Here is a 22006-nt window from a genome sequence, read left to right as displayed (position 1 = left end):
AACGTGACACTTCCTACGGCTCCCATAGGTTCTCAGAAGGCGGCAAAAAGCTGAATCGTGGCTTTGCAGGCTCTGGCTGAAACAAAATAGCGCGTTTGGGTAGTGGCTGGTTACAGTACTGTGAGACTCAGGCTCGTGCCCGCGTCGACCGAAAGCTTTGTTTTCTTTCCTCTGTTTAGCTAAAAGGACATTCCCGGTCGGAATATTATCGCTTTTTTACGAGAAAAATGGCATAAAAATGGATTTTAAACAGCGGTTGACATGCTTCGAAGTACGGTAATGGAATGTTTAGATTTTTTTGTCACGAATTGCGCCATGCGCACGACCCTGATTTACCATTCGGATAGTGTCTGGGACGCACGAACAAAACGCCGCTATTCGGATATAACGATGGATTATTTTGGACCATACCAACATTTGCTATTGAAGTAGAAGTCCTGGGAGTGCATTCTGACGAAGACAACAAAAGGTAATCAAACTTTTATAATAGTAAATCTGATATTGGTGAGTGCTAAACTTGCCGGGTGTCTAAATAGCTAGCCCGTGATGGCTGGGCTATGTACTTAGAATATTGCAAAATGTGCTTTCACCAAAAAGCTATTTTAAAATCGGACATATCGAGTGCATAGAGGAGTTCTGTATCTATAATTCTTAAAATAATTGTTGTGCTTTTTGTGAACGTTTATCGTGAGTAATTTAGTAAAATGTTAGCGAATTCCCCGGAAGTTTGCGGGGGGTATGCTAGTTCTGAACGTCACATGCTAATGTAAAAAGCTGTTTTTTGATATAAATATGAACTTGATTGAACAAAACATGCATGTATTGTATAACATAATGTCCTAGGGTTGTCATCTGATGAAGATCATCAAAGGTTAGTGCTGCATTTAGCTGTCTTCTGGGTTTTTGTGACATTATATGCTAGCTTGAAAAATGGGTGTCTGATTATTTCTGGCTTGGTACTCTGCTGACATAATCTAATGTTTTGCTTTTGTTGTAAAGCCTTTTTGAAATCGGACAGTGTGGTTAGATTACCGAGAGTCTTGTCTTTAAATAGCTGTAAAATAGTCATATCTTTGAGAAATTGAAGTAATAGCATTTCAAAGGTTTTGAAAATCGCGCCACAGGATTCAACTGGCTGTTGCGTAGGTGGGACGATTTCGTCCCGCCTTGCCCAGAGAGGATATTTTGACTGAACTGAACGTTTGTGTGGGTTGTTTGAGAAAGGGTGATATTTTGACTGAACTGAACGTTTGTGTGGGTTGTTTGAGAAAGGGTGATATTTTAAATGAACTGAAAGTGAGAGGCTGTCAGGATAAATGGATGAGCTGATCTACTGGGGAACCAGTTCGGATTTATCTATTACTTTTGTACGACTAATACATTTACTGAGAGGTTTAATGCTTTAATATTTATACATTATCACCCAAACTCATATTCATTATATAAATAAGCAGGTTTTTATTTTTGTCTGGCTAGCGATTCCAAATAATTTAATTTGTTTTTTCTAAAAATAATTGAATTTAATTTTCGGCAGTGCCTTAAGTAAATATTGTAGTTAAACGGAATAAAGAACTATATTATGATGTTTCTTTAGATCTGCCTAAAGTAAATAAGGGATTTATTGTGATGGAGTATATTACATTTATTTATTAGACTTATTATTTTGTTATTTTGCACCAAGGGGTGCATCAGGGCTTGTATGCATGGGGGCCTGGAGATCCTTAACGTGTTAATGTTTATTAACGGTTAATTACCGTGAGACCGGCAGGCATTTACATGACAATTACCGACAGACAAAACGCCATGACCGCCACAGCCCTAGTCACTATTTCAATATGATTCATCCTCCCTGACCTGTAGCAGACAGACAGACATGCTCTCTGACCTGTAGCAGACAGACAGACACACATTCTCCCTGTTCTCTCTGACCTGTAGCAGACAGACATCCTCCCTGTTCTCTCTGACCTGTAGCAGACAGACATCCTCCCTGTTCTCTCTGACCTGTAGCAGACAGACATCCTCCCTGTTCTCTCTGACCTGTAGCAGACAGACAGACATGCTCTCTGACCTGTAGCAGACAGACAGACATCCTCCCTGTTCTCTCTGACCTGTAGCAGACAGACATTCTCCCTGTTCTCTCTGACCTGTAGCAGACAGACATCCTCCCTGTTCTCTCTGACCTGTAGCAGACAGACAGACATGCTCTCTGACCTGTAGCAGACAGACAGACATGCTCTCTGACCTGTAGCAGACAGACAGACATGCTCTCTGACCTGTAGCAGACAGACAGACATTCTCCCTGTTCTCTCTGACCTGTAGCAGACAGACTTCGTCCCTGTTCTCTCTGACCTGTAGCAGACAGACAGACATTCTCCATGTTCTCTCTGACCTGTAGCAGACAGACAGACATGCTCTCTGACCTGTAGCAGACAGACAGACATCCTCCGTTCTCTCTGACCTGTAGCAGACAGACATTCTCCCTGTTCTCTCTGACCTGTAGCAGACAGACAGACATTCTCCCTGTTCTCTCTGACCTGTAGCAGACAGACAGACATCCTCCCTGTTCTCTCTGACCTGTAGCAGACAGACAGACATTCTCCCTGTTCTCTCTGACCTGTAGCAGACAGACAACATTCTCCCTGTTCTCTCTGACCTGTAGTCAGACAGACATTCTCCCTGTTCTCTCTGACCTGTAGCAGACAGACAGACATTCTCCCTGTTCTCTCTGACCTGTAGCAGACAGACAGACATGCTCTCTGACCTGTAGCAGACAGACAGACATCCTCAACAGACGGTATTTGTATTAATAACATGGCTAACTTAGCTAGCTAATATACATTTTGAGAAAACAAGTTTTATCAAGTGTCTAGCTAGCTACCGTTACCAGCTAACCATCTGAGCTAGCAAACAATGTAACAAAAGTGTCATTTCGGATTTGAAAAATACTAGCAAGTACCCCAAGTTAACGGTTATTTAGCAATTGAAACATTTTTTGCTACTTTTGATGAAAACTCTCCGTTTTGCCATAACTCTCATCGGCTTTCATGCTTTTGAAACATAAGTCAAAGGTGTCGGACTCGACGACAGTTTATATATCCATTGGAGCGCTGCGATTGGTTGCCCGAAATGTACATTTACATTTACATTTAAATCATTTAGCAGACGCTCTTATCCAGAGCGACTTACAAATTGGTGCATTCACCTTATGATATCCAGTGGAACAACCACTTTACAATAGTGCATCTATATCTTTTAGGGGGGGTTAGCGTAAGGGGCAACTATAATCAGTCTTTCACCTCACTGTACCTCAGTTCACAATATAACCTATGGAATGTTCTTCCTTTCAATGGTGACGCTGAGATGGACCATTTATAATCAGGTACCTCAAAACACATCTCGCGGTGCTTGACTAGTGACCCTGTTTATCTAATGTCCTGGTCATCCTGGTCATCCTGTTTATCAACAGGGGGCTCTGTAGTACCTAATGTCCTGGTCATCCTGTTTATCAACAGGGGGCTCTGTAGTACCTAATGTCCTGGTCATCCTGGTTATCAACAGGGGGCTCTGTAGTACCTCATGTCCTGGTCATCCTGGTCGTCCTGTTTATCAACAGGGGGCTCTGTAGTACCTAATGTCCTGGTCATCCTGTTTATCCTGTTTATCAACAGGGGGCTCTGTAGTACCTAATGTCCTGGTCATCCTGTTTATCAACAGGGGGCTCTGTAGTACCTAATGTCCTGGTCATCCTGGTTATCAACAGGGGGCTCTGTAGTACCTAATGTCCTGGTCATCCTGGTTATCAACAGGGGGCTCTGTAGTACCTAATGTCCTGGTCATCCTGGTTATCAACAGGGGGCTCTGTAGTACCTAATGTCCTGGTCATCCTGGTTATCAACAGGGGCTCTGTAGTACCTAATGTCCTGGTTATCCTGGTCGTCCTGTTTATCAACAGGGGCTCTGTAGTACCTAATGTCCTGGTCATCCTGGTTATCAACAGGGGGCTCTGTAGTACCTAATGTCCTGGTTATCCTGTTTATCAACAGGGGGCTCTGTAGTACCTAATGTCCTGGTCATCCTGGTTATCAACAGGGGGCTCTGTAGTACCTAATGTCCTGGTCATCCTGGTTATCAACAGGGGGCTCTGTAGTACCTAATGTCCTGGTCATCCTGTTTATCAACAGGGGCTCTGTAGTACCTAATGTCCTGGTCATCCTGGTCGTCCTGTTTATCAACAGGGGCTCTGTAGTACCTAATGTCCTGGTCATCCTGGTTATCAACAGGGGGCTCTGTAGTACCTAATGTCCTGGTCATCCTGTTTATCAACAGGGGGCTCTGTAGTACCTAATGTCCTGGTTATCCTGTTTATCAACAGGGGCTCTGTAGTACCTAATGTCCTGGTCATCCTGGTCATCCTGTTTATCAACAGGGGCTCTGTAGTACCTAATGTCCTGGTCATCCTGGTCGTCCTGGTCATCAACAGGGGCTCTGTAGTACCTAATGTCCTGGTCATCCTGTTTATCAACAGGGGGCTCTGTAGTACCTAATGTCCTGGTTATCCTGTTTATCAACAGGGGGCTCTGTAGTACCTAATGTCCTGGTTATCCTGTTTATCAACAGGGGGCTCTGTAGTACCTAATGTCCTGGTCATCCTGGTCATCAACAGGGGCTCTGTAGTACCTAATGTCCTGGTCATCCTGGTTATCCTGTTTATCAACAGGGGGCTCTGTAGTACCTAATGTCCTGGTCATCCTGTTTATCAACAGGGGGCTCTGTAGTACCTAATGTCCTGGTCATCCTGTTTATCCTGTTTATCAACAGGGGGCTCTGTAGTACCTAATGTCCTGGTCATCCTGGTCATCCTGGTTATCAACAGGGGCTCTGTAGTACCTAATGTCCTGGTTATCCTGTTTATCAACAGGGGCTCTGTAGTACCTCATGTCCTGGTTATCCTGTTTATCAACAGGGGGCTCTGTAGTACCTAATGTCCTGGTCATCCTGTTTATCAACAGGGGGCTCTGTAGTACCTAATGTCCTGGTCATCCTGGTTATCAACAGGGGGCTCTGTAGTACCTAATGTCCTGGTCATCCTGTTTATCAACAGGGGCTCTGTAGTACCTAATGTCCTGGTCATCCTGGTCATCCTGTTTATCAACAGGGGGCTCTGTAGTACCTAATGTCCTGGTCATCCTGTTTATCAACAGGGGGCTCTGTAGTACCTAATGTCCTGGTCATCCTGTTTATCAACAGGGGGCTCTGTAGTACCTAATGTCCTGGTCATCCTGTTTATCAACAGGGGGCTCTGTAGTACCTAATGTCCTGGCCATCCTGTTTATCAACAGGGGGCTCTGTAGTACCTAATGTCCTGGTCATCCTGTTTATCAACAGGGGGCTCTGTAGTACCTAATGTCCTGGTCATCCTGTTTATCAACAGGGGCTCTGTAGTACCTAATGTCCTGGTCATCCTGGTCATCCTGTTTATCAACAGGGGCTCTGTAGTACCTAATGTCCTGGTCATCCTGTTTATCAACAGGGGGCTCTGTAGTACCTAATGTCCTGGTCATCCTGTTTATCAACAGGGGGCTCTGTAGTACCTAATGTCCTGGTCATCCTGGTTATCAACAGGGGGCTCTGTAGTACCTAATGTCCTGGTTATCCTGTTTATCAACAGGGGCTCTGTAGTACCTAATGTCCTGGTCATCCTGGTCATCCTGTTTATCAACAGGGGGCTCTGTAGTACCTAATGTCCTGGTCATCCTGTTTATCAACAGGGGGCTCTGTAGTACCTAATGTCCTGGTCATCCTGGTCATCCTGTTTATCAACAGGGGGCTCTGTAGTACCTAATGTCCTGGTCATCCTGTTTATCAACAGGGGGCTCTGTAGTACCTAATGTCCTGGTCATCCTGGTCATCCTGTTTATCAACAGGGGGCTCTGTAGTACCTAATGTCCTGGTCATCCTGGTCATCCTGTTTATCAACAGGGGGCTCTGTAGTACCTAATGTCCTGGTCATCCTGTTTATCAACAGGGGCTCTGTAGTACCTAATGTCCTGGTTATCCTGTTTATCAACAGGGGCTCTGTAGTACCTAATGTCCTGGTCATCCTGGTCATCAACAGGGGCTCTGTAGTACCTAATGTCCTGGTCATCCTGTTTATCAACAGGGGGCTCTGTAGTACCTAATGTCCTGGTTATCCTGTTTATCAACAGGGGGCTCTGTAGTACCTAATGTCCTGGTCACCCTGTTTATCAACAGGGGGCTCTGTAGTACCTAATGTCCTGGTTATCCTGTTTATCAACAGGGGGCTCTGTAGTACCTAATGTCCTGGTCATCCTGTTTATCAACAGGGGGCTCTGTAGTACCTAATGTCCTGGTCATCCTGTTTATCAACAGGGGGCTCTGTAGTACATAATGTCCTGGTCATCCTGGTCATCCTGGTTATCAACAGGGGGCTCTGTAGTACCTAATGTCCTGGTCATCCTGTTTATCAACAGGGGGCTCTGTAGTACCTAATGTCCTGGTCATCCTGGCCATCCTGTTTATCAACAGGGGGCTCTGTAGTACCTAATGTCCTGGTCATCCTGGTCATCCTGTTTATCAACAGGGGCTCTGTAGTACCTAATGTCCTGGTCATCCTGTTTATCAACAGGGGGCTCTGTAGTACCTAATGTCCTGGTCATCCTGGTCATCCTGTTTATCAACAGGGGCTCTGTAGTACCTAATGTCCTGGTTATCCTGTTTATCAACAGGGGCTCTGTAGTACCTAATGTCCTGGTTATCCTGTTTATCAACAGGGGCTCTGTAGTACCTAATGTCCTGGTCATCCTGGTCATCCTGGTTATCAACAGGGGCTCTGTAGTACCTCATGTCCTGGTTATCCTGTTTATCAACAGGGGGCTCTGTAGTACCTAATGTCCTGGTCATCCTGTTTATCAACAGGGGGCTCTGTAGTACCTAATGTCCTGGCCATCCTGGTCATCCTGTTTATCAACAGGGGCTCTGTAGTACCTAATGTCCTGGTCATCCTGTTTATCAACAGGGGGCTCTGTAGTACCTAATGTCCTGGTCATCCTGTTTATCAACAGGGGCTCTGTAGTACCTAATGTCCTGGTCATCCTGGTCGTCCTGTTTATCAACAGGGGGCTCTGTAGTACCTAAAGCTGAGGTTCTTGTTTTCAGCCTGAGAACATCATGCTGCTGGATAAGAACGTTGATCTACCTCGCATCAAGCTCATAGACTTCGGTCTGGCCCATAAGATGGATCAGGTCGGGACGGACTTTAAAAAGATCTTCGGAACACCTGAATTTGTCGGTAAGTATTTCACGGCGTCGACGAGGACTCCATGTTTATGTAAACCAGGCTTCATCTACATTTTATTGACTGATATTTGACAGTAGACAATGTTGGAGAGAATGTGTAGAGTTGTGTCATTGTGTAGTGGAGAGACTGTATTGTGATAATGTATTGTGTAGTGGAGAGACTGTATTGTTATAATGTATTGTGTAGTGGAGAGACTGTATTGTGATAATGTGTATTGTGTAGTGGAGAGACTGTATTGTGATAATGTATTGTGTAGTGGAGAGACTGTATTGTGATAATGTATTGTGTAGTGGAGAGACTGTATTGTGATAATGTATTGTGTAGTGGAGAGACTGTATTGTGGTAATGTATTGTGTAGTGGTATTGTAGTATTGTGATAATGTGTATTGTGTAGTGGAGAGACTGTATTGTGATAATGTATTGTGTAGTGGAGAGACTGTATTGTGATAATGTATTGTGTAGTGGAGAGACTGTATTGTGATAATGTATTGTGTAGTGGTATTGTGATAATGTGTATTGTGTAGTGGAGAGACTGTATTGTGATAATGTATTGTGTAGTGGAGAGACTGTATTGTTATAATGTGTTGTGTAGTGGAGAGACTGTATTGTGATGATATGTATGTGTAGTGTAGAGACTATTGTGATAATGTATTGTGTTGTGGTATTGTAGTATTGAGATAATGTATTGTGTAGTGGTATTGTAGTATTGTGATAATATATTGTGTAGTGGTATTGTAGTATTGTGATAATGTATTGTGTAGTGGTATTGTAGTATTGTGATAATGTATTGTGTAGTGGTATTGTAGTATTGTGATAATGTATTGTGTAGTGGTATTGTAGTATTGTGATAATGTAGTGTGGAGACGGTATTGTGATAATGTATTGTGTAGTGGTATTGTAGTATTGTGATAATGTATTGTGTTGTGGTATTGTAGTATTGTGATAATGTATTGTGTAGTGGTATTGTAGTATTGTGATAATGTATTGTGTAGTGGAGAGACTGGTATTGTAGTATTGTGATAATGTATTGTGTAGTGGTATTGTAGTATTGTGATAATGTATTGTGTAGTGGAGAGACTGTATTGTGATAATGTGTTGTGTAGTGTGGAGACTGTATTGTGATAATGTATTGTTTAGTGGTATTGTAGTATTGTGATAATGTGTTGTGTAGTGGTATTGTAGTATTGTGATAATGTATTGTGATAATGTATTGTGTAGTGGTATTGTAGTATTGTGATAATGTATTGTGATCATGTATTGTGATAATGTATTGTATAGTGTGAAGACTGTATTGTGATAATGTATTGTGATAATGTATTGTGATAATGTATTGTGTATTGTAGTATTGTGATAATGTATTGTATAGTGTGAAGACTGTATTGTGATAATGTATTGTGTAGTGGTATTGTAGTATTGTGATAATGTATTGTGATAATGTATTGCGATAATGTATTGTGTAGTGTGGAGACTGTATTGTGATAATGTATTGTGATAATGTACTGTGATAATGTATTGTGTAGTGGTATTGTGATAATGTATTGTGTAGTAGTATTGTAGTATTGTGATAATGTGTATTGTGTAGTGGAGAGACTGCATTGTGATAATGTATTGTGATAATGTATTGTGATAATGTATTGTGTAGTGGTATTGCAGTATTGTGATAATGTATTGTGATAATGTATTGTGTAGTGGAGATACTTTATTGTGATAATGTACTGTGATAATGTATTGTGTAGTGGTATTGTAGTATTGTGATAATGTATTGTGGAGAGACTGTATTGTGATAATGTATTGTGTAGTGTGGAGACTGTATTGTGATAATGTATTGTGTAGTGGAGAGACTGTATTGTGATAATGTATTGTGAGAATGTATTGTGTAGTAGTATTGTGATAATGTATTGTGATAATGTATTGTGATAATGTGTATTTCCAGCTCCAGAAGTCGTCAACTATGAGCCTCTGGGTTTAGAAGCAGACATGTGGTAAGAGCTGATAACTACCTCACACTCATTAGTTTAATTTATACAACATGCCTTCATAGATACACACACACACACACACACACACACACACACACACACACACACACACACACAGATACACACAGATAGATATACACACAGACACCATGGGTTCCATCCACCAACCTCACTACGGAGTCAACACCAGTCCAGTACTGGACAGCAGACAGGACAGCAGACAGGACAGGACAGGACTGGACAGCAGACAGGACAGGACAGCAGACAGGACAGCAGACAGGACAGGACAGCAGACAGGACAGGACAGGACAGGACAGCAGACAGGACAGGACAGCAGACAGGACAGGGCAGCAGACAGGACAGGGCAGCAGACAGGACAGCAGACAGGACAGCAGACAGGACAGGACAGCAGACAGGACAGGGCAGCAGACAGGACAGCAGACAGGACAGCAGACAGGACAGCAGACAGGACAGGACAGCAGACAGGACAGGACAGCAGACAGGACAGGACAGGACAGCAGACAGGACAGGACAGCAGACAGGACAGGACAGGACAGCAGACAGGACAGCAGACAGGACAGGACAGCAGACAGGACAGGACAGCAGACAGGACAGGACAGGACTGGACAGCAGACAGGACAGGACAGCAGACAGGACAGGACTGGACAGGACAGGACAGCAGACAGGACAGCAGACAGGACAGGACAGCAGACAGGACAGGACAGCAGACAGGACAGGACAGGACAGCAGACAGGACAGGACAGCAGACAGGACAGGACAGCAGACAGGACAGCAGACAGGACAGCGCAGACAGGACAGGACAGCAGACAGGACAGCAGACAGGACAGGACAGGACAGCAGACAGGCTGTGAATCATCTCAGCAGATGAACCTTGTTGTTCTCCTCTTCTATCACAGGAGCATCGGCGTCATCACCTACATACTGTAAGTAGAAACTGTTAAAACCTCTTTTAGGAAATACATGGCGCTGCTTGATTTATAAATGTATTGATGTGACAGTTTGGACACAGTGTCACTCGTGGACTCTTTGTGTGTGTTTTCAGTTTGAGCGGAGCGTCACCGTTCCTCGGGGATTCGAAGCAGGAAACTCTTGGGAACATCTCAGCCATAGCCTACGAGTTCGATGACCAGTTATTCAGCAGGACCAGTGAGCTGGCCAAAAGCTTTATACGACAACTACTGGAAAAAGACACCAGGTTAGATTCAGTTCTCGCCTGGAGTTCAAAGGTCAGATGAGAATAAAGGCCAGTGGGTAGAGTTCTGAGCTAGCCAGCTGCAGAGGAGAGATCTGTGAACCTTGACCCCTGTGTGTATCAGTGCCGAGCGATGAATCAAAATGGAGGTTATTTTTTTTTCTTCCGTTTTTAAACAACTAATTGACCGACTTCGGTAAAATTATTTTGAAGTCTGTTTTCTTCAGGGTTTTCCTGTAGGGAGTTGTAGTTTCTCTAGAGATAAATCAGATCCAGCCTGAACTGTGCGATGTAGTAGGGAATTGTAGTTTCTCTAGAGATAAATCAGATACAGACTGAGTAGTAGGGAGTTGTAGTTTATCTAGAGATAAATCAGATCCAGCCTGAACTGTGTGATGTAGTAGGGAGTTGTAGTTTCTCTAGAGATAAATCAGATCCAGCCTGAACTGTGTGATGTAGTAGGGAGTTGTAGTTTCTCTAGAGATAAATCAGATCCAGCCTAAACTGTGCGATGTAGTAGGGAGTTGTAGTTTCCAACAGGCCAATATTCTACCATAGTTTAGTGCAGAAAATGTGGTAATTAACTACAATGACCATAATCCATTGCGCGCCTCCTTGTCCGGTCTGTGTGTTTATTTTAAGTGTGGGGCAGACACAGAAGAATGAACGACGGAGGGGGATAGAGGGCAGTTTTTTTTTTTAACAAGTTACCTTAACCTGAAAACACATCGTCTAAGTCATTGATAGGTGCTATTCAGCGGTCATAAAAGGTTATGCCTTATTTACTAAAACAGGGATTTTTGTCAGGCAGCAGCTTCATAGAGATGACGACTTGGAAGGAAATAACATAAAAATAAACCTAACGTAATAAAACACAACAACTGAAATAGGTTATTAAAGTCATGTGAATAATTGGTGGTTAATAAATGATCGGCAGTAATGGACAGTCACTACCACCATGGGGACTTCGATTCATTGTTTTATTATGTGTTGTTACAGCATTCAACCCACATAATGTATAGCGCATTTAGTTATCTTGTTTTCGATGTAGATTTAAAACAAATAAAGGTATTTTTTTTATAATCAAACTGAAACAACCTCAAAAAACACTGATTGCTCAGAGCTAGTGTGTGTTACTTAACATCAATCAATCACGTTTATTTATAAAAACCCTTCTTACATCAGCTGATATCTCAAAGTGCTGTACAGAAACCCAGCCTAAAACCCCCCAAAACAGCAAGCAATGCAGGTGTAGAAGCACGGTGGCTAGGAAAAACTCCCTAGGAAAAACTCCCTAGAAAGGCCCAGAACCTAGGAAGAAACCTAGAGAGGAACCAGGCTATGAGGGGTGACCAGTCCTCTACTGGCTGTACTGGGTAGAGAGGAACCAGGCTATGAGGGGTGGCCAGTTCTCTTCTGGCTGTACTGGGTAGAGAGGAACCAGGCTATGAGGGGTGGCCAGTCCTCTTCTGGCTGTGCCGGGTAGAGAGGAACCAGGCTATGAGGGGTGGCAAATTGGTGCATTCACCTTATGATATCCAGTGGAACAACCACTTTACAATAGTACATCTAAATATTTTAGGGGGGGGGGGAATACCTATCCCAGGTATTCCTTAAAGAGTTGGGATTTCAGCAGGGTCAGGTAATAATAATCACAGTGGTTGTAGAGGGTGCAACAGGTCAGCACCTCAGGAGTAAATGTCAGTTGGCTTTTCATTGCCAATCATTCAGAGTTAGAGACAGCAGGTTGCGGTGGAGAGAGAGAGAGTCCAAAACAGCAGGTCCAGGACAAGGTAGCACGTCCGGTGAACAGGTCAGGGTTCCATAGCCGCAGGCAGAACAGTTGAAACTGGAGCAGCAGCACGACCAGGTGGACTGGGGACAGCCAGGAGTCATCATGCCAGGTAGTCCTGAGGCATGGTCCTAGGAGGAGAGGGAGAGAGAGAATTAAAGGGAGCATACTTAATAAGGATCCACCCCTTTTTTTCTCTCCAATTTTCGCCTAAAATGACATACCCAAATCTAACTGCCTGTAGCTCAGGACTAGCATCCCTCCAGTATACATCTTTCTTTGTTAATTGATTAGTCACTGGACTTGTTTCCTTGAAGGAACCTACAGTACATGCATACCCCAGAGGTTGTCAGTGTCGAGGCAGGATGGGACTTGTTCACTTGCCAAACATCTGTTTTCATAGAGCGACAACACTTCTTTGTGTGTGTGTGTGTGTGTGTGTGTTTGTGTGCGCGCGTCCCCTCGCTAAGCTAACAAACCTTTACTGTTGTTCTTCGCCTTTCAGAAAACGGTTGACAATCCACGGTGCTCTGAATCATCCCTGGATACAGGTAATGACATGGTTTATTATTATTATCTTATATTTGTTGAACACTTTGAAGCTTGACTATAACATTCCCCTCATGTTGTTTTTCGGTGGCTAAAACACAGCCAGAGATGCAGGAGTCATTTGATTATAGCTATTAAGAACTTCAACGACTGTTATACAGTTAAATATCTTGGTTTCGTAAATTCACTCTGCCTATCTACACCGATTTCAGAGGACTGCTGAATTTACGAAAGTGCAACACACCTGCTGAATATGACCGGTGTCAGTAAATATAGGCAAAAATAAAGGCCTAACCAGCCTAACCAGCACTGCTACAGCGAGTAAAAACCGTAATAGTTAGTCAAGAACGCTCTGGATAACATGTGCATATAGGGAAGGAGAGTGCATATAGGGAAGGAGAGCCTACCTTTTCATGGTTGTTTGATCAATAGGACTGTGAAGTTCCCAAGTGGAAGAGGACTTAATATCACTGGACACTTTTATCTCCATCTCTTCATTCAAAGACACAATCATGGACACTCTCCCAGGCCCCGTCCCTCAAAGACACGATCATGGACACTCTCCCAGGCCCGTCCCTCAAAGACACGATCATGGACACTCTCCCAGGCCCGTCCCTCAAAGACACGATCATGGACACTCTCCCAGGCCCGTCCCTCAAAGACACAATCATGGACACTCTCCCAGGCCCCGTCCCTCAAAGACACGATCATGGACACTCTCCCAGGCCCGTCCCCACAGGAGGCTTTTAGCCTTTTGGTAGGCCGTCATTGTAATTAAGAATTGGTCCTTAACTGACTTGCCTAGTTAAATAAATGAAATAAACATGTTTTTATTAATCCTTAGCCCTTCTTTGAAGGTGTAGAAGGCCCATTCTCCCCCACTGTGTTTGGGTTTGTACTACTTTTTAGAATGGCAATTTTTTATCACCACTATGTTGTTCTGAAATATGAACACAGAAATACTGGACATGTTGAACTCTTATCATGGTCATGAATTCATGGTCGTGATTTTATGGTCGTGAATTGGACTCACATTATTCTGGTCTTGTCCCCCTCCCTTGGTCTTGACTCGGTCTCGATTTGCTCCGGGTCTTGAATCGGACACAACACTGCTGCTTACCATAGATTACCTTGGTATAGATCCCTGTCTTTATCCGTGTGTGTTTGTGTATGTGTGTGTTGTCCCCCTGCAGCCGTTGGACTCCAGACAGGCCCTGGTCAAGAGACAGTCAGTAGTCAATCTGGAGAACTTCAGGAGGCAATACGCCCGACGCAGGTGGAAGGTAAAACAGACACACATTACACGGTATGGAAAGAAACCTCTGGGGGAATTAATTTATGGACTTGGTTTCTCTCCTAATCACAACTGTCTGTCTGTCTCACGGCCTACATTCCAACCCAGCCTCACGGCCTCACGGCCTACATTTCCCCACAGCCTCACGGCCTACATTTCCCCCAGCCTCCCATCCTCACGTCCTACATTCCCCCCAGCCTCCCATCCTCACGGCCTACATTTCCCCCAGTCTCACGGCCTACATTTCCCCCAGTCTCACGGCCTACATTTCCCCCAGTCTCACGGCCTACATTCCCCGCAGCCTCCCAGCCTCACGGCCTACATTCCCCCCAGCCTCACGGCCTACATTCCCCCCAGCCTCACGGCCTACATTCCCCCCAGCCTCCCAGCCTCCCGGCCTACATTCCCCCCAGCCTCCCATCCTCACGGCCTACATTCCTCCCAGCCTCCCGGCCTACATTCCCCCCAGCCTCCCATCCTCACGGCCTACATTCCTCCCATCCTCACGGCCTACATTCCTCCCATCCTCACGGCCTACATTCCTCCCATCCTCCCATCCTCACGGCCTACATTTCCCCCAGTCTCCCGGCCTCCATTCCCCCCAGCCTCACGGCCTCCATTCCTCCCAGCCTCACGGCCTACATTCCCCCAGCCTCCCATCCTCACGGCCTACATTTCCCCCAGTCTCCCGGCCTACATTCCCCCCAGCCTCACGGACTACATTCCCCCCAGCCTCACGGCCTACATTCCCCCCAGTCTCACGGCCTACATTTCCCCCATTCTCCCAGCCTCCCGGCCTCCATTCCCCCCAGTCTCCCGGCCTCCATTCCCCCCAGCCTCCCATCCTCACGCCTACATTCCTCCCAGCCTCCCGGCCTACATTCCCCCCAGCCTCCCATCCTCACGGTCTACATTCCTCCCATCCTCACGGCCTACATTCCCCCCATCCCCACGGCCTACATTCCTCCTAGCCTCCCGGCCTCCATTCTCCCCAGCCTCACGGCCTACATTCCCCCCAGACTCACGGCCTCCATTCCCCCCATCCTCACGGCCTCCATTCCTCCCAGCCTCACGGCCTCCATTCCTCCCAGCCTCACGGCCTACATTCCCCCCAGCCTCACGGCCTACATTCCTCCCATCCTCCCATCCTCACGGCCTACATTTCCCCCAGTCTCCCGGCCTACATTCCCCCCAGCCTCACGGCCTACATTCCCCCCAGCCTCCCGGCCTCCATTCCTCCCAGCCTCCCGGCCTACATTCCTCCCATCCTCACGGCCCGGTTTGATTTGTGTAGACGGAGGCTCTTATCACTCTGAACTCTTTCCCCCTTTACAGCTTTCCTTCAGAATCGTGTCGCTCTGTAACCATTTGACTCGTATGATGAAGAAAGGACATCCCAAGCTGGCAGCCCAGGACGAGGTGCGTACAATAGGAGCTCACAGTGTAGTCCACAGGAGGCTGGTGACACCTTCATTGGGGAGGACAGGCTTGTGGTAATGACCGGATCGGGAATGAGTGGAATGGAGTCAAATCAAACATGTGTTTGATGCCGTTCCGTTTGTTCCGTTCCAGACGTTATTATGAGCCATCCTCACCTCAGCAGCTTCCACTGCGGCCGTTTTCATTTAGATTGTAGTCATCTTATCCAGACTAGATCAGATCTACATTAGTTATCACTGCTATGGGTTAACTAGATCAGATCTACAGCAGGTCTATGGGTTACCTAGATCAGATCTACAGCAGGTCTATGGCAGCATGACTTTATTACAGTATGTGTTGTTAGCAGTATACAGTATGTGTTGTTAGCAGTGTACAGTATGTGTTGTTAGCAGTATACAGTATGTGTTGTTAGCAGTATACAGTATGTGTTGTTAGCAGTGTACAGTATGTGGTGTTAGCAGTATACAGTATGTGTTGTTAGCAGTATACAGTATGTGTTGTTAGCAGTATACAGTATGTGTTGTTAGCAGTATACAGTATGTGGTGTTAGCAGTATACAGTATGTGGTGTTAGCAGTGTACAGTATGTGTTGTTAGCAGTATACAGTATGTGTTAGCAGTATACAGTATGTGTTGTTAGCAGTATACAGTATGTGTTGTTAGCAGTATACAGTATGTGTTGTTAGCAGTATACAGTATACAGTATGTGTTGTTAGCAGTATACAGTATGTGTTGTTAGCAGTGTACAGTATGTGTTGTTAGCAGTGTACAGTATGTGGTGTTAGCAGTATACAGTATGTGTTGTTAGCAGTATACAGTGTGTGTTGTTAGCAGTATACAGTATGTGTTGTTAGCAGTATACAGTATGTGGTGTTAGCAGTATACAGTAGGCAACAGTACAGTCCCTGTGAAAGATGTTATAAATATGCTGCCTGGGTACTGTCACGATGCAGAATGCTGGCGTGCTTCTGTTTTCAACAGACATGTTATTTTGTTAGTTCTCAAACTAAAATAAGTAACAGTTAACTCAGTTCATGGTTTCACACGGTACATTCAGTCGTTTTGGGAACAGAAGTGTGACAGACAGAGTGACAGCATTCTCTGAATGCAAAGGAAACCGTATGCTGCAATTTGATGCATGTTGTTGAGTGGTAAGGGTGGTGCACAACAGTTGTTTCTGGCTCAGGTTAAGGTTTACAGCTCAGGTTAAGGTTTGCAGCTCAGGTTTGCGGCTCGGGTTAAGGTTTGCAGCTCGGGTTAAGGTTTGCAGCTCAGGTTAAAGTTTGCAGCTCAGGTTACGGTTTGCAGCTCAGGTTAAAGTTTGCAGCTCGGGTTAAGGTTTGCAGCTCAGGTTTGCAGCTCGGGTTAAGGTTTGTAGCTCAGGTTAAGGTTTGCAGCTCAGGTTAAGGTTTGTAGCTCAGGTTAAGGTTTGCAGCTCAGGTTAAGGTTTGTAGCTCAGGTTTGCAGCTCAGGTTAAGGTTTGTAGCTCAGGTTAAGGTTTGCAGCTCGGGTTAAGGTTTGTAGCTCGGGTTAAGGTTTGCAGCTCAGGTTTACAGCTCAGGATTGCAGCTCGGGTTAAGGTTTGCAGCTTAGGTTAAGGTTTGCAGCTCGGGTTAAGGTTTGCAGCTCAGGATTGCAGCTCGGGTTAAGGTTTGCAGCTCGGGTTAAGGTTTGCAGCTCAGGTTAAGGTTTGCAGCTCAGGTTTGCAGCTCGGATTTGCAGCTCAGGTTAAGGTTTGCAGCTCGGGTTTGCAGCTCAGGTTAAGGTTTGCAGCTCAGGTTAAGGTTTGCAGCTCAGGTTTGCAGCTCAGGTTAAGGTTTGTAGCTCGGGTTAAGGTTTGCAGCTCAGGTTAAGGTTTGCAGCTCAGGTTAAGGTTTGCAGCTCAGGTTTGCAGCTCAGGTTAAGGTTTGCAGCTCAGGTTAAGGTTTGCAGCTCGGGTTAAGGTTTGCAGCTCAGGTTAAGGTTTGCAGCTCAGGTTAAGGTTTGCAGCTCAGGTTAAGGTTTGCAGCTCAGGTTTGCAGCTCGGGTTTGCAGCTCAGGTTAAGGTTTGCAGCTCGGGTTTGCGGCTCAGGTTAAGGTTTGCAGCTCGGGTTAAGGTTTGCAGCTCAGGTTTGCGGCTCGGGTTAAGGTTTGCAGCTCAGGTTAAGGTTTGCAGCTCGGGTTAAGGTTTGCAGCTCGGGTTAAGGTTTTCAGCTCGCGGCTCGGGTTAAGGTTTCCAGCTCAGGTTAAGGTTTGCAGCTCAGGTTAAGGTTTGCAGCTCAGGTTTGCAGCTCGGGTTAAGGTTTGCAGCTCAGGTTAAGGTTTGCAGCTCAGGTTAAGGTTTGCAGCTCGGGTTAAGGTTTGCAGCTCGGGTTAAGGTTTGCAGCTCGGGATAAGGTTTGCAGCTCAGGTTAAGTTCAGTTGTTTCATCATACTTCCAGAGGGACTGTGAGAGCGACCAGGAGACGGAGATGATCATGAAGAAAAGACCCAGAACCAGGAAGAGAAGCAACACCTCCTGAAACCTGCCTGTCTTTTTCGAATTTGTTGAATGTGTTTCTGTAGCAAACATGATTGGTCCGAAAGCAGTCACAGAGACTACTTCAAAAACTGCTGTCCATACAATGTATTTTATTTGTTGCACAGCATTCTGGGGCAATAGATGAAACGCGTTGATAGTGTTTCCTATGGAGTGATTTCAGTGCCAACAGAAATGTTATTTGAATCCCTGCCTTCTGTAAAAGCTATCTAGATTGTAGAAATGTACATGTACAATTGACAGGTTACAGGGTACTGGTTAGGATAGGTTATAGGTTAGGGTTACAGGTTAGGATAGGGTACAGGTTAGGGTTACAGGGTATTGGTTAGGATAGGGTACAGGTTAGGATAGGGTACAGGTTAGGATAGGTTATAGGTTAGGGTTACAGGGTACAAGTTAGGATAGGGTACAGGTTAGGATAGGGTACAGGTTAGGGTTACAGGGTACAGGTTAGGATAGGGTACAGGTTAGGATAGGGTACAGGTTAGGGTTACAGGGTACAGGTTAGGATAGGGTACAGGTTAGGGTTTAAGTGGACAGGTTAGGGTACAGATTAGGGTACAGGTTAGGGTAACAGTGGACAGGTTAGGGTACAGGTTAGGGTACAGGTTAGTGTTACAGTGGACAGGTTAGGGTACAGGTTAGTGTTACAGTTGACAGGTTAGGGTACAGGTTAGGGTATATGTTGGGGTGCGGGTTAGGGTACAGGTTAGATTTAGGGTACAGGTTAGGGTATATGTTGGGGTGCGATTTAGGGTACAGGTTAGATTTAGGGTACAGGTTAGGGTATATGTTGGGGTGCGGGTTAGGGTACAGGTTAGATTTAGGGTACAGGTTAGGGTATATGTTGGGGTTAGATTTAGGGTACAGGTTAGGGTATATGTTGGGGTGCGGGTTAGGGTACAGGTTAGATTTAGGGTACAGGTTAGGGTTACAGTGGAAAGGATAGAGGACAGCTCACATATAATTAATTTAATGTTGTTATCCAATTGTCTTAAATAACCAACTTCGTTCTGCTGTTGTCCTCATTCTGCTGTTGTCCTCATTCTGCTGTTGTCCTCATTCTGCTGTTGTCCTCATTCTGCTGTTGTCCTCATTCTGCTGTTGTCCTCATTCTGCTGTTGTCCTCATTAAGTCACTAACTTCCTCATTCTGCTGTTGTCCTCATTCTGCTGTTGTCCTCATTCTGCTGTTGTCCTCATTCTGCTGTTGTCCTCATAAGTCACTAACTTCCTCATTCTGCTGTTGTCCTCATTCTGCTGTTGTCCTCATTCTGCTGTTGTCCTCATAAGTCACTAACTTCCTCATTCTGCTGTTGTCCTCATTCTGCTGTTGTCCTCATTCTGCTGTTGTCCTCATTAAGTCACTAACTTCCTCATTCTGCTATTCTCCTCATAAGTGACTAACTTCCTCATTCCCATGTACTGCACATCTAGGTAAGGATGTGTATTATCTCTCTTGAAAACTGGCCTTACTTTGTACGACTGAAATGTTCAAGTTTTGATATATTCATGAAATGAGGATTTTGTGTCTTAAGTGGGTCGTACATGCTGACCACACCTCTCGCGTTGTGCGCATACATGTTAATCAATAAATTTCATCGAAACTGCTGGCGCTCGTCAACGAGCGTCTGCGTAGCCAGGCGCTAAAATAGACCTTGGTTCTATTTGTGTGACGCTGAACGCGCCGCAAGTCCCGCCTCTCCCATCTCCTTATTGGTTGTTAGGAGCATATACCCACGTGGGTGAATGAAAGATAAACTGAGGTCCACACTTCAGGCCAGTTGGTGGTGGTAATGTACCTTAAAGCTGGGTGCCAACCGCCTTATAAAGTCCAAAGAAGAAGACTGAAGGAGGAGAGGTTACTAAAAACTAGACTTCCCCTTTTATCTGTGGGGAGAGAACATACAAACAAAAAAATCTTCTGAGATCCAGGAAAAAAATGTACCTTGTGTATCGACAACTCGATTGTTTAATTTTATCCCAGGACAAATGAGCTAAATGTCCATGAATGTTTAATTTTATCCCAGGACAAATGAACTAAATGTCCATGAATGTTTAATTTTATCCCAGGACAAATGAGCTAAATGTCCATGAATGTTTAATTTTATCCCAGGACAAATGAGCTAAATGTCCATGAATGTTTAATTTTATCCCAGGACAAATGAGCTAAATGTCCATGAATGTTTAATTTTATCCCAAGACAAATGAGCTAAATGTCCATGAATGTTTAATTTTATCCCAGGACAAATGAGCTAAATGTCCATGAATGTTTAATTTTATCCCAGGACAAATGAACTAAATGTCCATGAATGTTTAATTTTATCCCAGGACAAATGAGCTAAATGTCCATGAATGTTTAATTTTATCCCAGGACAAATGAACTAAATGTCCATGAATGTTTAATTTTATCCCAAGACAAATGAGCTAAATGTCCATGAATGTTTAATTTTATCCCAGGACAAATGAGCTAAATGTCCATGAATGTTTAATTTTATCCCAGGACAAATGTCCATGAATGTTTAATTTTATCCCAGGACAAATGAACTAAATGTCCATGAATGTTTAATTTTATCCCAAGACAAATGAGCTAAATGTCCATGAATGTTTAATTTTATCCCAGGACAAATGAGCTAAATGTCCATGAATGTTTAATTTTATCCCAGGACAAATGAACTAAATGTCCATGAATGTTTAATTTTATCCCAAGACAAATGAGCTAAATGTCCATGAATGTTTAATTTTATCCCAGGACAAATGAGCTAAATGTCCATGAATGTTTAATTTTATCCCAGGACAAATGAACTAAATGTCCATGAATGTTTAATTTTATCCCAAGACAAATGAGCTAAATGTCCATGAATGTTTAATTTTATCCCAGGACAAATGAGCTAAATGTCCATGAATGTTTAATTTTATCCCAGGACAAATGTCCATGAATGTTTAATTTTATCCCAGGACAAATGAACTAAATGTCCATGAATGTTTAATTTTATCCCAAGACAAATGAGCTAAATGTCCATGAATGTTTAATTTTATCCCAGGACAAATGAGCTAAATGTCCATGAATGTTTAATTTTATCCCAGGACAAATGAACTAAATGTCCATGAATGTTTAATTTTATCCCAAGACAAATGAGCTAAATGTCCATGAATGTTTAATTTTATCCCAGGACAAATGAGCTAAATGTCCATGAATGTTTAATTTTATCCCAGGACAAATGAACTAAATGTCCATGAATGTTTAGTGTATTTCAACCTGTCCCCAAATTAAAATATAATTCGTTCAGAGTTCGTTTTGATATTTCAACCTGATTGTGTCTGGACAAAATCAACGTGCGCGCGCATGCGAGCGCGCGCCCGGTGTAGTCAGCATGTTCGTTCTTGTGATTCAATGCTGGAGGCTTCGCTGTTCAACAAAAACGATGTATTTGTTTAAAAAAAATAATAAACAGCTTTTGTTAAAACTTGAAGTCATTAATGTAGATGAATGATTATTATGGGTCTTGTTTAGGCCTCATGCTTAGTCTGTGTTTCTACAGTAGTTATAACTATTCACTCTGTATCTACAGTAGTTATAACCATTCACTCTGTATCTACAGTAGTTATAACCATTCACTCTGTATCTACAGTAGTTATAACCATTCACTCTGTATCTACAGTAGTTATAACTATTCACTCTGTATCTACAGTAGTTATAACCATTCATTCAGGGTCTGTTGCCATGGAGACAGCTAGTCCTACTGGTGTCCAACTCATAACGAAAAAGACATTACAGACAAAATACTTTACAATTTACATCCATGTAAAACATTAACATGTAGAGTGGGGTCATCTATCACTTCCACATACATGGAACATGACATAAACACAACAGGTAGGTCACATGTCATGACATAAACACA

At 44.1% G+C, this 22006-nt stretch overlaps 1 protein-coding gene across 6 annotated transcripts in view; it reads left to right on the top strand.

Annotated features, from left to right (window-relative positions):
* Nucleotides 1-21574, top strand: part of dapk2b (death-associated protein kinase 2b) — a 56448-nt gene extending 34874 nt beyond the window's left edge. For 2 of the 6 annotated variants that reach the window (XM_045705948.1, XM_045705949.1), the window contains 8 exons: nucleotides 7177-7309; nucleotides 9252-9300; nucleotides 10215-10241; nucleotides 10361-10513; nucleotides 12808-12853; nucleotides 14045-14134; nucleotides 15481-15564; nucleotides 18005-21574. In XM_045705948.1, coding sequence (XP_045561904.1) covers nucleotides 7177-7309; nucleotides 9252-9300; nucleotides 10215-10241; nucleotides 10361-10513; nucleotides 12808-12853; nucleotides 14045-14134; nucleotides 15481-15564; nucleotides 18005-18085 — 663 coding nt within the window. In that variant the 3' untranslated portion in view covers nucleotides 18086-21574. The remainder of the gene's footprint in view (nucleotides 1-7176; nucleotides 7310-9251; nucleotides 9301-10214; nucleotides 10242-10360; nucleotides 10514-12807; nucleotides 12854-14044; nucleotides 14135-15480; nucleotides 15565-18004) is intronic. The other 4 variants (XR_006761468.1, XR_006761465.1, XR_006761466.1 and 1 more) reach the window with 4 other exon arrangements.
* Nucleotides 21575-22006: the final 432 nt, after the last annotated feature.

Source organism: Salmo salar, chromosome ssa23 (assembly GCF_905237065.1).
Source record: "Salmo salar chromosome ssa23, Ssal_v3.1, whole genome shotgun sequence".
NCBI lineage: Eukaryota > Metazoa > Chordata > Actinopteri > Salmoniformes > Salmonidae > Salmo > Salmo salar.
Note: the sequence above shows the minus strand (reverse complement) of the source record. Positions and strands in the feature narration are given on the sequence as shown.